General features: G+C 46.3%; 1 protein-coding gene across 1 annotated transcript in view; it reads left to right on the top strand.

The window, feature by feature from the left end:
• The window catches only part of TTC9 (tetratricopeptide repeat domain 9), a gene marked incomplete at its 5' end in the record, with an annotated part of 33,735 nt that extends 20,343 nt beyond the window's left edge, over positions 1–13,392 (top strand). The window contains 2 exons of the mRNA XM_011983156.1: positions 8,238–8,420; positions 11,751–13,392. Of these exons, the coding sequence (XP_011838546.1) occupies positions 8,238–8,420; positions 11,751–11,830 (263 nt within the window). The remainder of the gene's footprint in view (positions 1–8,237; positions 8,421–11,750) is intronic.
• Positions 13,393–13,944: the final 552 nt, after the last annotated feature.

The following is a 13,944-nucleotide window of genomic DNA, read 5'->3' as shown; positions in this document are numbered from 1 at the left end:
ATACACCTCTGGAAGGAAACCTGGTAAGTAAAACCAAAGATCAAACCTAGATTTCAGAAACATTCAGTGCAGGTGTGGGTTTATGTACACCCTAGACCATGAAACCAAAATAATAAATTTTTTTAAAAAGAGAGAGTCTTTTTTTTCCCCAAACACCTACTCAAACTAAAGAAAGTCATTTTCAGAACTGCAAATGCATGCGTTTGTGTATGCAGAAGAGAAAATCATCACTTTCATAGAAAGGTGAAATTGGGTGGGTCATTGTAGTCTTAGATATGGGGTGTCAGGGAGTAAAAATTTCACTGCACATACTCCATGCCCTCTGAAGCAAGACCCTCTAAGTCACCGTCCCAAATGATTTATGTTTCCCCATCTCCTTGGCCAGGGTTCTTATTCTCCAGGGGGAATATTTCAAATTGCTAAGACGAGATGTATCCAAATGTCACAAGTTGACAGCGTAACAGAGAACAATTATTTGCGCACATGTGCAGATTTCCAGCTCTAGGACTTGGCCATCTGACACCTGTCTGCCCTTGTGGGTAGTGGGTGAAAATCTACTTTAGATTATCTACAGAAGATAGAAAATCTACTTTAAATTACGCTGTAGCTTTGTGTATGTACCACACATTGTATATAGGACTCAAGATGGAAATTTTCTCCGATTCATGTACACATTGCTGGGCAAACCATATTTGATAAGTGGCTTTCGAAAGAACTAGTATTTCTGAGAATCCATTTTTGTCCCAGCACTGTGAGAAGCATATAATGTGCATTAATTATCTCATTTCCTCATCATAGGAGTTCCCACAAAGTTCCTATTTAACATGGGAAGAATAAGACCCAGGGTGATCATATAACTCGCCCTCAGGCCTGTGCTAGTGAGTGGCAGAGCTCAGATTCCAGGTCAGGACTGTATCTGTAGACCCAGTATTGGTCTTCAGCCAGGGCACCCAGAGCTGGTACAATACTGTTTGCCTATTCGGTTTGGTCTATACCAGTCATTCAGTATTCTTAATATCACCTCTGTCCAGATCCTAGACTTCTCCCATTTTACTACTATGCCATTGCTTCTTGAAATAAATTTGAAAGCAAATCAAATAATTTGGCAAACTTTTGGGAAAATTTTCCCCCAGGAACGCAATGGCCATTTCCTAGGCCCATCTCACAAAGGAGTGACTAGCAAGGTATATTAGTTTCCTAAGGCTGCTGTAATATCACACACTGGGTGGCTTAAAATAACAGAAATTCATTGTCTTGTCATTTTAGAGGCTAGAAGTCAAAACTCAAGGTGTTGGCAGGGTTGGTTCCCTCTGAGGGCTGTGAAGAAGAATCTGTTCCAGGTCTCTCTCCTAACTTCTGGTAGCCTCAGGCACTCCCTGGCTTTGTAGATAGCCGTCTTCCTAGATCTTATCGCATCATCTTTCCACTCTGTGTATCTGTCTCTGTGTCCAAATTTCTCCTTTTTATAAGAACACTAGTCATATTGGATTAAGGCTCATTCTAACGATTTCATTTTAACTTGATCGTCTCTGCAAAGACCCTATCTCCAAATAAAGTGACATTCTTAGGTACTGAGGGTGAGGACTGTAACGTATCCTGTGCAAATGGATACAGTGCAACCCCAAACAGTGAGGCAGGCTTGTAGAGTGGGTTCTTCCTCCTCCCTCCTAGCCCCAGATGGGTCTGGTCTTCCTTCCATTTAGCCCATGTTTCCCTTCTGTTCAGCAGGTAAAAGCAAACTATAGTGAGTCAGCTATAAGAAGAAAACCAGTGATTGCATGAACTTGTTCTTCCTTTCATCTGGTTTCCCTTTATCTCATGCCAGTGGGTGGCATTTTGCCCTGCATGCACCAGGAAACACAAAAACAAAACAGGTGCCAGAGCGAGGAGAACTCGACATGCTTTAGCCTGAGGTCTGAGTGTGGTTGCTGTGGGGAACATCACACTTAGGATTTTCCATCTGTGTGCATGAGTGTGCCAGGGGGCTCTCTGAGTAGCTGATTCTCTAACATTTGCTAACCACGACCCCTTTGTGGGGCTCAGAAGGCCTGCCAATTTTTTTCATAAGATCACACCCCAACCGCCTAAGGCTGGCAGTGGAGGAGGAATCTGTACTTGGGAGAGGTGGTTGGAGATTTGCAGCTTCAATTCTTGTCCCCCAGATTTGCCTTTCTCTTGTAAGTTGCACTGGCCACCACTGCTGTCACTTTGTTTGGCTCAAGGAAGGCTGTTTCTCCTCTAGCACTTCTTCCCACGCCTTGATAGAGGCTTGTCTTCATTCTCCACAATTTGACTGATTCCAGGCCACTGCATTTATTCAGCCTTTTCAAAAGACCCAAAGGCCAGAAAGTTAATAACACTTATTTCAATGGAGCCTCTAGATATGGTTGTCTGAGAGCCCAGACCCTTCGCCATGCATCTTCCACCCTGCACCTCTTCTGCTGCCAAGTGACTGCATCTTTGAATCCAAGTATATCCACAGAGTCCAGGCCAGGCTCCCTTGCCAGTCAGTCCAAAACCTGCCTTTCCAACTCAACAGCCTCCTGTGCTCAGGATGACTGACAGTGGGGAAGTTTACTCCCTTCAGGGAAGATCTCACTCCAGTGCCATTACTTGGGAAGACTCACATCAGAACATAATCCAATCTCTATGCCAAAAAAAAAAAAAAAAAAAAAAAATCCACACAGCAGGATGTAATTGTTGTCTTACAGAAGCCCTCTTGATCACTGCTTTACCAGTTCTGATGAAGATACCTGACCTTGATTAATAGGGAGAATGGAAATCCTTTTGAAGAGTAACCAGTGAAACTATTTTGTCCTTCTGTTAAGTGGCAAGCATTTGTATTCAGAGGCTGTTAGATCTGAAAGGACGGTAGAGATTATTTAGTGAAATTTAGATCCGTCATTTTGCAGATGCCCAGAAAGAGAAACTAATTTTCGTAATGTTGGCTAGTGGCAAAAATGGAACTAGAATCCCGCTCTTATGATTCCTAGTTCAGTGCTCTTTAAAATATTGATGCATGCCAAATGGCAGAGTACAGAGACTGTGAGATGATAACCCTTAATTCAAACAGAGACCAGGTCACCACAACATGGAGAAACACTTCTCGACAATCAGGAAATCCAAAATGACAATAAAGATCTCCCGGATGAACGGCTCTACCTCACAAATGTGGACAGTAGAGAGAAAATATTGCAGAAATCCCCTGCTACTGGTGACTTCTACCTCCTGGATGCCACTTACATTGATCCGTTTTTCCTGCTTGTCTGCCTCCACTTTGGCCCCATGAGTCACCATCATTTCATCATCCAAATCCACTCTTGCCTCACAATGAAGTCCCAGGTCCTCTACGTGGACCAGAAGGGTCTCTGTGTCCTGGTTTCTTTCTTTTCCAGCTTTACCTCTTTCACCCTTCCCTCTGGTTCTCTGCTCCAGCCTTGCAGGCATGGCTTCCCAAACTTTCTCAAACAGTCCATTCACCCTCGCCCACTCTCTTTCTCTGGGCTCTGCCTTGAAAACGTCTCAATTTCACCCAGATCAGTGATTCCCAGACATGAGTGATTTTACCACCACCCCACCACCCAGGGAATACTTGGAAATTTCCAGAGACATTTTTTGGCTGTCACAAGTGGCATGTAGTGAGAAGACGCTAGGGGAGCTGCTAAGCATCCTGCAAGGCTCAAGACATCCTCATGTAACAAAAAAATCATCTAGTCCAAAATGTCAATAGTGCTGAGGCTGAGAAATACCCAATCTTTAGATCCCAGCTAAAATACCACTTCTTCCAAGAAGGCCTCCCATTATACCTTAGATCAAGGTAAGGCCCCTCCTGCCTGGGTATGCTCCTTCTCTACCTTTGTCCTTCATAGCACTTAACCCACATGTGAATATTTGAGATAATATGACCTCTGCCCTCCCTGCCCATCTGTTAGCCCCAGGTGGGTGGGGAGGATGTCAGCTCATCACCTGATCCCACTGCCCCACGCAGTGTCCAGCAGTTAGGCATCAATTTTTGCTTGTTAGCTTTGGAACACAGCAGAAGGGGGTTTCCACAGATGACCTCTCTTTCTCCCCAGGGGCTGTGTGGGTTTCCAATGGCTTCAAATGCAGCCCCACAGACACCCCAGAGGTCAAGTGCACAGTCTTGGAAGCCTGACAGAAGTGGGCTGATATCCTAATTCTACCACCTTCCAGCTGGGTGACCTTCAGCAAGTTACTTCATTTCTCTGGAACTCAGTTTCATCATCTATAAAAGAAGGATAAAAATAGAACCTGTTTCATGGAGTTGATGTGAGGATTAAAAAGACATAGTGTATGTGAAGTATTTAGCACCTCTGACACCAGAGAAGGGATTAATAACCATGAGGAGAACACACTGTGGAGTGATACCACTTATCCTGAGGTCCACTGCAACGCCAGGTCCTGGCTAATGGCTACAGGGATGGGGAAGGAGCAATCAGGAGGCAGCCAGTCCACCTCTTCTTAACTTCTTCCACCCTCACATGTGCCTGCTGTCATGCCATCTGACCTATCCCATGGGCTTATTAGATGTACCAGTAGCTACCCACCCAAAAGCAGAGAGGTGCCTAAAAATCACCTGGAGGTAGCACTGGGGCCAGTCTCCCGCCTGGCTCTCACCCCCTCCACCCCTGGATTCCCTTAAGAGTCCTGGCCTGGGCCGGGTGCAGTGGCTCATGCCTATAATCCCAGCAATTTGGGAGGCTGAGGCAGGCAGATCACCAGAGGTCAGGAGTTCGAGACCAGCCTGACCAATATGGCAAACCCCGTCTCTACTAAAACTACAAAAATTAGCTAGGCATGGTGGCGGGCACCTGTAGTAGTCCCAGCTACTCGGGAGACCGAGACAGGAGAATTGCTTGAACCCAGGAGGCAGAGGCTGCAGTGAGCAGAGATCGCACCACTGCACTCCAGCCTAGGCGATAGAGCGTGACTCCATTTCAAAAAAAAAAGAGTCCTGGCCTGGCATCCCAACATCTTATCCAGATTCCACTTCTTGGCCCAGCCATTTCTCCATCTTTCTGGGCCCTGCCTCTCGTGTCAGCTGAGGCTGCACACCCTATAACCAGCCTAGCCCTGCCTCCCCCCAGGTCTGAATCCTGGTCCACAGCCAGGTATGCCAGTTCCCACCGGATCTGCAGGGGACCTAGAAATGTTTTTACCAAATAAGTGCCGAAAATTGATTGCTGTGGTTCCTTTGACCCTTTGTGGGAGTGAGGAGCCTTCCCCATTTCCAGGCCTCTTTGCTTCCCCTCCCCCTGTCACCACCATTTTATGCATTCAAAAACTGTTTAAAAAAAAAAAAAAAAAAGGAAAAAAAAAAACAAAACAAAGGTCCTTTTCCTAGACTGCCAGGGTCAGCAAACAGAAGTGTCTGTTTGAAGAGGGAGGGCTGGACAGGAAGAGGGCTGCTGGGCCTGGTCAGAGAGGACATCAGACAGGGAGTGTGGAAGCTGTGGACAGGACAGCTTTTAGCTCTGGGAGCAGGTGCTGGAGCCAAGTCCACACAAGTAGCATTCACTGAGGTTCACATCCAGGAACCTTTGTACAGAAACCCCTCTCTCTCTTTGTACAGCCGTATAAGCACCAGCACAGGCTCCAACAACATGGGGGTGAGGAAGGGAACAGAAGGGCCTAAGACCCCACCATGGAGGGAGGGGAGGGGAGCGGGGCTTGTAGCATCAGCTGATCAGAAGGACCCCCTGGCGCACCAGAAGATTGTAGTCCTGGGTGAACAGGAGCTGCCCTCAGGGGGTTAGCAGCCTGTTGCTTCTGTTGACTTGGCTTTCTGCCCTGCAGCCAGTGAAACCTGACAGGTCAGTTTCTAGATCTGGGCTGATTCTCTTTCACTTCCTGGTTCTCATACCTTCATATTGAGAGTCTGTGTATTTCTCCTCATTCTGTGAAAGAATGGACTTTTTTGGTCCTAAATGCTCAAAGAAAAGTCTGGTCTCTTAAAAAAATCTCAGCAATTCTGATACCTGAGAAGTTACTTAAGGAGTCAGAATGACTGAAGTTAGATCCCTGAAGATTGAAATCAGTGACTTGTCTCTATCCTGAGGTGTCTTCTGTCAGTGTGGAAAAGTCTGGGCACAAAGAAGGAACGGAGCATCAGCATTTTCCCCCAGCCACCCAGTCGGGTTGTGAACAGAAGCACCAGTTTTGCCTCCTAAGTCTCTGGTTTTATGTGCTTTGAAGAAGCAGACAGGTGCCTTTTTCCTGTCTCTTTTTTTGTAATCCCTCCAAATATACAACATTCTTTGCCTTTGGTCAATGCCTACTAGATATTTGAGTGGTTAAATGGAGGTGAGGTGGCTCAGCAGGGTTGGGATTAGAGGGAGGTGCCTAGGGCACAAAATTTCAATCATTCTTCAAGGCTATTTAGTCATCCTCCAGGCGTGTCATCACACTAGTCCCAGCCCTGTGGCTCCCTGTGGCTCAGAGCTGGTAAGAGAAAGCTTCAAAGGGACACAGTTTACTCAAAGATGGCTGTTTGTGGGATGGGGAGGGCTCTCTACCATAAGACCTGCCTGCCATAGCTTCCTCTTGCCTGGGACACCTAGGTCTCTCATGTCCAGACATGTGCCCTGTATGAGCTGGTCACTAGCCTACCAGAAAGCCCCTTTTCTCAGGAACTGCAGAGACAAATATATATGAAAGGGAACTTGAGGGAATTCAGAGGCAGATGTTACTGGTACAAGGCTAAAAAGAATTCTAAGAATGTTAACTAACATTTTTTTCATGCTTGCTATGTGCCAAACCCACGTTAAGTACTTTATAGCCATTATTTTACATAATCCCTCCAACAACTAGATTAGGAAGGACTTGGATTCTGGAGCCAGACAGCTTCGGTTTAAATCCCATCTTTGCCTCTTTCACGTTGTGTGACCTTGGGAAATTTCTTGAGCTCTCTGGGCCTCAACTTCCTCACCTGTAAAACTGAAACAATAATAGTATCCACATCAGAGTATTCTGAGGATTATATCAGTAATACATGTAAAACAATGAGACCAGCATCTCTACACGGTAAGCACTCAACAAATATTGGCCATGATGGTGATGATGACGACGAAGATGATGATGAAGATGATGATGATTGCCTCTGGTAGCTTATTCCTAAGGCTGCCCATAACAAAGTCCCACAAACTGGGTGACTTGAGGTAACAGAAATGTATGGTCTCACAGTTCCAGGGGCTAGGAGTCCAAGATCAAGGTGCTGGTGGGTTGTTATTCTGAGGGATGTGAGGAAGAATCTGTTCCATGCCTCTCTGCAAGGTTCTGGTAGCCTCAGGCATTCCTTGGCTTATGGATGGCTATCTTCTCCCCATGTTTTATCACGTCGTCTTTCCTCTGTGTGTGTCTGTCTTTATGTTCATATTTTCCCTTTTTATAAGGACACCAGTCACACTGGTGTTTTGTTTCTCTATTACTATTATTAATAGATGCAAAGACTAAATATCAGTAAAGGCCAAAACGAGCGAAGAAAGTGGCAGCCCTTTTATTTGCAAATATGCACGCACTCTCAGGCGAGGTTCACTGGTCCGCGGGAAAGGGTGCTCTCGGGTGAGGTTCTCCAGTCCACGAATGCGAGGGCCGAAGAAGTCACACTGGCACTTACCCGCGGCGGACTTTTATGCCTGGGAGCTGGAAGGGGCCTGTGTGTAGGAGTGGCTTCTTGAATTTCGGTGTCCCCGGCTTGACATCACTCTGCGCATGCTCAGTTGATTTGGTTCTTCCCCCGGGCCCGGGAATTTTTCCCGGGCATGGGAATATCTGTGATGAAGAACCCGGAAACAACAGGGACTGCTCCATCTTGTTCACCTTCCTCCATCTTGTCCCTTCTCCCTCACCCAAACAACTGAATTAGACCCTGCTCTAATGACCTCAACTTGATCACCTCTGTGAAGACCCTGTCTCCAAATAAGGTCACATTCTTGGGTACTGCAGGTTAGGACTTCAACATATCTTTTCATGGTGGAAGGGTGGGCATCATTCAACCCATAACAGAAGGTTAAGTGACTTGCTCAAGGCTTGTTAACATGGCTTGTTAGTGATGAAACTGGTCGGGGAGCCTAGGATTATTGGAAGACAAATCCCACGACATAAACCCCAGTGGAAAACCCCAACCCTGCTAAACCTCTGGAGAGAGGGAACTCAAGGGAGACATGCAGAGCCGGCCGCTGTTGTGTTGATGGCATTTTCCCTCCCTTCCTCCATAGCCTGCCTGCTCCAGGCTGAGCTGGTAAACTATGAACGAGTCAAGGAATATTGCCTCAAAGTCTTGAAGAAGGAAGGAGAGAACTTCAAGGCCCTTTACCGGTCTGGTGTGGCCTTCTACCACCTTGGGGACTATGACAAAGCACTCTACTACCTGAAAGAAGCAAGGACCCAACAACCAACAGGTAAGGCGGAAATAGCCGTTTTCTTACTTCCTCCCCGCTCTGGTGGCTCCTGGAACCTTCTCGTTGCAGCAGTTTTCTTGGCTAGGAGGGCCAGGCAGGGGCAGAGATGGCAAAATTAGGGATCAGATATATGATAAGACGTAAGTAAGAGGAGCACACAGCCCATGCATTTGCCTAGGGTTTGAGTTCCAGGGAGCATGGGCACCTCTTCTCTTAAAATAGAGTAGAGAATTCCTCATCTTTTTCAACTCAGAATCCAGCTCTCTTCACTTATTCAACAAATATATATTGAATTCATACTATGTGCCAAGATTTGTGCTGAGCACCAAGGGAATAGATGAAAAGACATGGTCCCTACCCATGAGGAGCTCACGTCTGGTTGATGACACAGAAGACAAACAGGCAAATTTGGTGCTAAGCCCAGCACCTTTCAGGAAGCATGCTCTGACTCCTCCAGTCAGATCCTAATCCTTAGGACATGTGTAATCTATACCATTCACTTAGATCATATCCACCAGTCATTCATTCATTCATTCTACAGATATTTACTGAGGGGGTACAATGTTGCTAGGTATATAGTAGTGAACAAAGAAAGTTGTTGCCTTCAAAGAGCTTATATTATAATGGCTCACTGTCCATGGTAAGTGGGAAAAAAAGTGTAGAGAGGGGACAGAACCCAGGGAGGGACTCTCCACCAAGGGATGACTGGAAGTCAACCGGTAAACAAGCAAACAGACAGTAAACAAATGAACTATTTAGTAGTAATAAACGCTGTGAAGAAAATAAAGCAGAATAAAGAGATCAAGAATAAACAGAGGGCTGGGTGTGGTGGCTTATGCCTATAATTCCAGCACTTTGGGAACCCGAGGCAGGTGGATCGCTTGAGCTCCAAAATTCAAGACCAGTCTGACCAACATGATGAAACCCCGTCTCTACTAAAAATACAAAAATTAGCTGGGTGTGGTGGTGGCCACCTGTAATTCCAACTACTTGGGAGGCTGAGGCAGAAGGATCACCTGAGCTTGGAAGGCGGAGGCTACAGTGAGCCAAGATGGCACCACTGTACTCCAGCCTGGGCAACAGCAAGACCCTGTCTAAAAAAAAAAAATAAAGAGTAAGGCTGGGTGCGGTGGCTCACGCCTGTAATCCCCAGCACTTTGGGAGGCTGAGGTGGGTGGATCAGGAGGTCAGGAGATCGAGACCATCCTGGCTAACATGGTGAAATCCTGTCTCTACTAAAAATGCAAAAAATTAGCTGGGCATGGTGGCACGCGCCTGTGGTCCCAACTACTCAGGAGTCCGAGGCAGAAGAATCACTTGAACCCAGGAGGTGGAGGTTGCAGTGAGCCAAGATCGTGCCATTGCACTCCAGCCTGGGTGACAGAGTGAGACTCTGTCTCAAAAAAAAAAAAGAGTAAAGGTGGGGAGCTATTTTAGACCAAGTGGTCAGAAAGAACCTCTCTGAGGAAGTAACATTTAAACAACAACCTTGACTAGATGTTGCTATTGTTGTTGTTTATATGATTAATTTTTCTTTTTTTCAGACAGAGTCTCACTCTGTCACCCAGGCTGGAGTGCAGTGGTATGATCTCAGCTCACTACAACCTCCACCTCTTGGGCTCAAATGATCCTCCCACCTCAGCCTCCCCAATAGCTGGGACTACAGGCATGCACCACCATACCTGGCTAATATTTTTTATTTTTTGTATAGACGAAGTCTTGCTATGTTGCCAGGGCTGGTCTTGAACTCCTGGGCTCAAGCAATCCTTCTGCCTCAGCCTCCTAAAGTGCTGGGATTATAGGCATGAATCACCACACCCAGCCTGTTTGTTTTTTTTTTTTTTTTTAATACAATCCTCCTTTCAAAAGTTTTTAAAGAACTTTAGGATCAATTTACAAACGTCTAAATGTATACTTTTTTTTATCTTTTTAAAGAACACCTTGTTGTTGATTTATTTTCTGTAGATAAATTGTGTTCCACCAACTGTAAGCAGCTTGAAGACTAAGCATTGGACTCATTCAACAGAATTTTCTGGAGCACCGCTGTCTGCCAGCACTGTTCTGGAGGATACGCCTGGCATTTTTTAGCATGATATAGTATTCATTTTTACTTCCAGAAGTAACTATTCCAGGCACCCCATCACTCTTATGTTCTGGTGTGTGTGGAACTTAGCAGTTGTTCCATGCCGTGCCCTCCTCACTAATAACAGGAACTGAGAAGAAATGCCCCTGTTTTGGTGAGGTGGTCATCTGACCCTACTTATAAGGACAAAAATAAAACAATGAAGCAAAGTCATTTTAAACTCTTCAAGCTTAAAAAAAAATTACATTAGATTAATATTTATTGATCATTGTTTTAAGCACTTTTAGACTTACCTATTTTGGGCTTCAGAGCAATATCATGAGGCAGGTATTACAGTCCTCAGGAGAGGCAGGCTTTGCAGCCAGACACACAATTTACTATGTGTCTCCTTGGGCATCTGACTTAATCTCTCAAGATCCCTATTCCATTTTGTCACGGTGAGGAGGAGGATACATACCTTGCGGGATTGTAGTGAGGATTACATGAGATCATGAAGGTTAGAAACCTGGCACAAGTTCGCATTCAAAAATGGAGCTTGTTGGCTGGGCACGGTGGCTCATGCCTGTGATCCCAGCACTTTGGGAGGCCAAGGTAGGCAGATCACCTGAAGTCAGTAGTTCAAGACCAGCCTGGCCAATATGATAAAACCCCGTCTCTACTAAAAATACAAGAATTAGCGGGGCACAGTGGCATGTGTCTGTAATCCCAGCTACTCATGAGGCTGAGGCAGGAGAATTGTTTGAACTTGAGAGGTGGAGGTTGCAGCAAACCAAGACTGCGCCACTCCACTCCAGCCTGGGCGACGGAGCGAGGCTCCATCTCAGAAACAGAAAAAAAAAAAAAAAGTGGAGGTTGCTTCTTGCAGATGGGACAGGAGGCTCAGAGAAGGTGGCAACTTGCCTGCTGTTAAACTCCAACTGGGGTCTCACTAAACTAACTGCGCTGGCTGGCAAACCACTGGGATATGCTGCTGCATAGAAAGGAGGAGAGAAATTATCTTTCCTCTCCCACCCATCCTCTCTCATGTCCCCTGGGTCATGCCAACCTGTCCACATTTGCTAAGGGGAGGCAGTGAAGGAGAAGGCCAACACCTAGTTGCCCTCTCAGCCACCATAGATAGGCGGAAGGGACCTTGGTTGGGTGAGCCTGGCCTGCTGGTTGTCTGCAGACACAGCCTTTGCTGATTCTGTGTAAATGTGATAGTTGCCCTCACCTGGTGTTCCCTAAGGTTTATTCTCTCCTCACAGACACCAACGTGATTCGGTATATCCAGCTGACGGAGATGAAGCTCAGCCGATGCTCCCAGAGAGAGAAAGAAGCCATGTAACCAGGAAGCAGCTCCAGAGCTGCGCCCACGCCTCACCGGGGACTTCCAGACACCCCCTGGTGGAGAGCCCTGTCCTGGGTTCTGTCCCTTTCTCCCCACTTCTTCTGGCTCCCCGTTTTTCCTCCTGTTGCACCCCAACTCTTTGTCTCCTCCCAGTGTGAAAAGAAGGAGAGATGCAAATTTGGAATCCGGTAGGTTGCCCAGACATTGGAGACATCCTCTCCTCTGGCAGGTCAGCGACTGAGAGGGGCCCGGCTTCTGCTGGGACAGCTGGAGAGGAGTCTCGCGGGCTGGGATGCTGTTGTGGCTTTGACTTTGGCCAGTGCTTCTGACAGAGGCGGAGCCTGGCAAGTATACCATCCCATAGGCAGCAGGCACACAGCCCATGGGCTGGATCCTTCCACACCTTCCTGACAGACCAGAGCCAGAGCATCTCAAGGCAACTGTTCGAAATCCAGGGACGAGACAAACAGCAGAAGCACTGGTGAAGCCGACATAGAGACTGTGAACGTGTACACTGGAATTCCCACCCCTCACCCCCAACCAGTCACCTTAGCCCCTGCCTCCTTCCCCAACTCGTTGTCTTGGCTTGTGCTTTCTCCTCTCCCCGTCAGGGATCCGAGACTCTGCCAGGATTCACATGCCACTGAAGCCCACTCAGTGCCCTCTGGTGACCACACATACCATTCCCCCGGACTCCCACCCAGCGGGCAGCTGTGACCGCAGAAGGGCAGGATGAAGTGGGCCAAGGTTTGGGACAGGGTGACTGTGTAGGTGACAGGGAGGGAAAGATGATGACCGGGGAAAGAGCATCATATAGACTAGGGGAATGAACTGTGGACTGATTCAGTGTAAATAAAAATAAATTAACAGATAGTAGTTCTTGTCAGTTCTGTAAGCAGCCCGCTCCCTCACTTTTACTCCTTCCTCCAACCCTCAGTCAGAGCTACTTACAGCCAGGCAGGATGGGGCTTCCCCCAAAGCAATTGGCCATTTGTCCAGTGGCAGACAATGGTGGCTGCAGCCTTTGTGCTTTTAAGAGTGGGCTGGGATTGTGGAGACCGCCCAGGGGCTTGGCTTTGTCAGAACTTGTACAATCTTCTTTTGATGAAATTATCCGAACTCAATATCTAGCACATAGAATGTGTTCAACAAATACTTGTTGAATGAATAAATTATGACTGCAGACTGGCTCTCCTGCCTTAAACTAATTTCATCCCAGCCTAGTCTCCTGATGTCTGTGCTCATTATGCTAAGCCATGTTGCTTCGGTCAAACAAGAAAGACTTACTGAGGGCGTATTGTTTGCCCGTCATTGTGCAATGTGCTGTGGGACATGGGATGTAGTCTCAGTCTTCAAGGAAATGGAAGGGTTAAGAAATGCATATGAGATTATTACCAATGACACCTTTAATTTATATAATGCTTTAAAATTACCAGAGCACTTTCATGTATTTTTCGTGTGACTAGTGAAAAAGACAATGTTGTACAAAATTAAAATATATACAGATGCAATAATGTGAATAGTTAGGATTTATTAAATGCATTATCTTCAGATCTTTACATGTATAATCTCATTTCTTTCATGCAGTTACTCTGGGATACTGTTCCCGTTTGATGGGTAAGAATATTGAAAACCAGAAAAATTAATTATCCCAAGGTTGCATGGCCTTTAGTGGCATAGCTAGGATTTGAACCAGACCTGCCTGACTCCAGAGCTCTGGCTGGTATCTATGCTATACTTAGTTGCCTCTCTATAAGTATAATATTGGGCAATTATAACCATTTGAGAACAGGACTATATGTATTAACGTGAAAAGTGTTCATGATGTCAGTGATAGTACATGGCTTTCTCATGTATTTACTCAAGGGCCCAAAAAGACCAGAGGCCAGAATCCCTAGTGGTCAGAGCAGTGACAGGTCAGAAAAAGGCAGCTGAGGTCCAGTAGTTATGTCTATGTATTGCTCATTCTACTTACTGATGGAGCCAGCATGTATCCCAACAACTCCTCTAGCATTCATCACCCATCCCCAGCATTGGGAAAGGGTCACAACTGAGACTGAAAGGAAACACAAAGTTAAATATGGGTTAATTATATAAGCAGATGCCCCACC

Source organism: Mandrillus leucophaeus, unplaced genomic scaffold (genome assembly GCF_000951045.1).
Source record: "Mandrillus leucophaeus isolate KB7577 unplaced genomic scaffold, Mleu.le_1.0 Scaffold246, whole genome shotgun sequence".
Classification (NCBI taxonomy): Eukaryota; Metazoa; Chordata; class Mammalia; order Primates; family Cercopithecidae; genus Mandrillus; species Mandrillus leucophaeus.
This window is presented reverse-complemented; position numbering and strand designations above follow the sequence as displayed.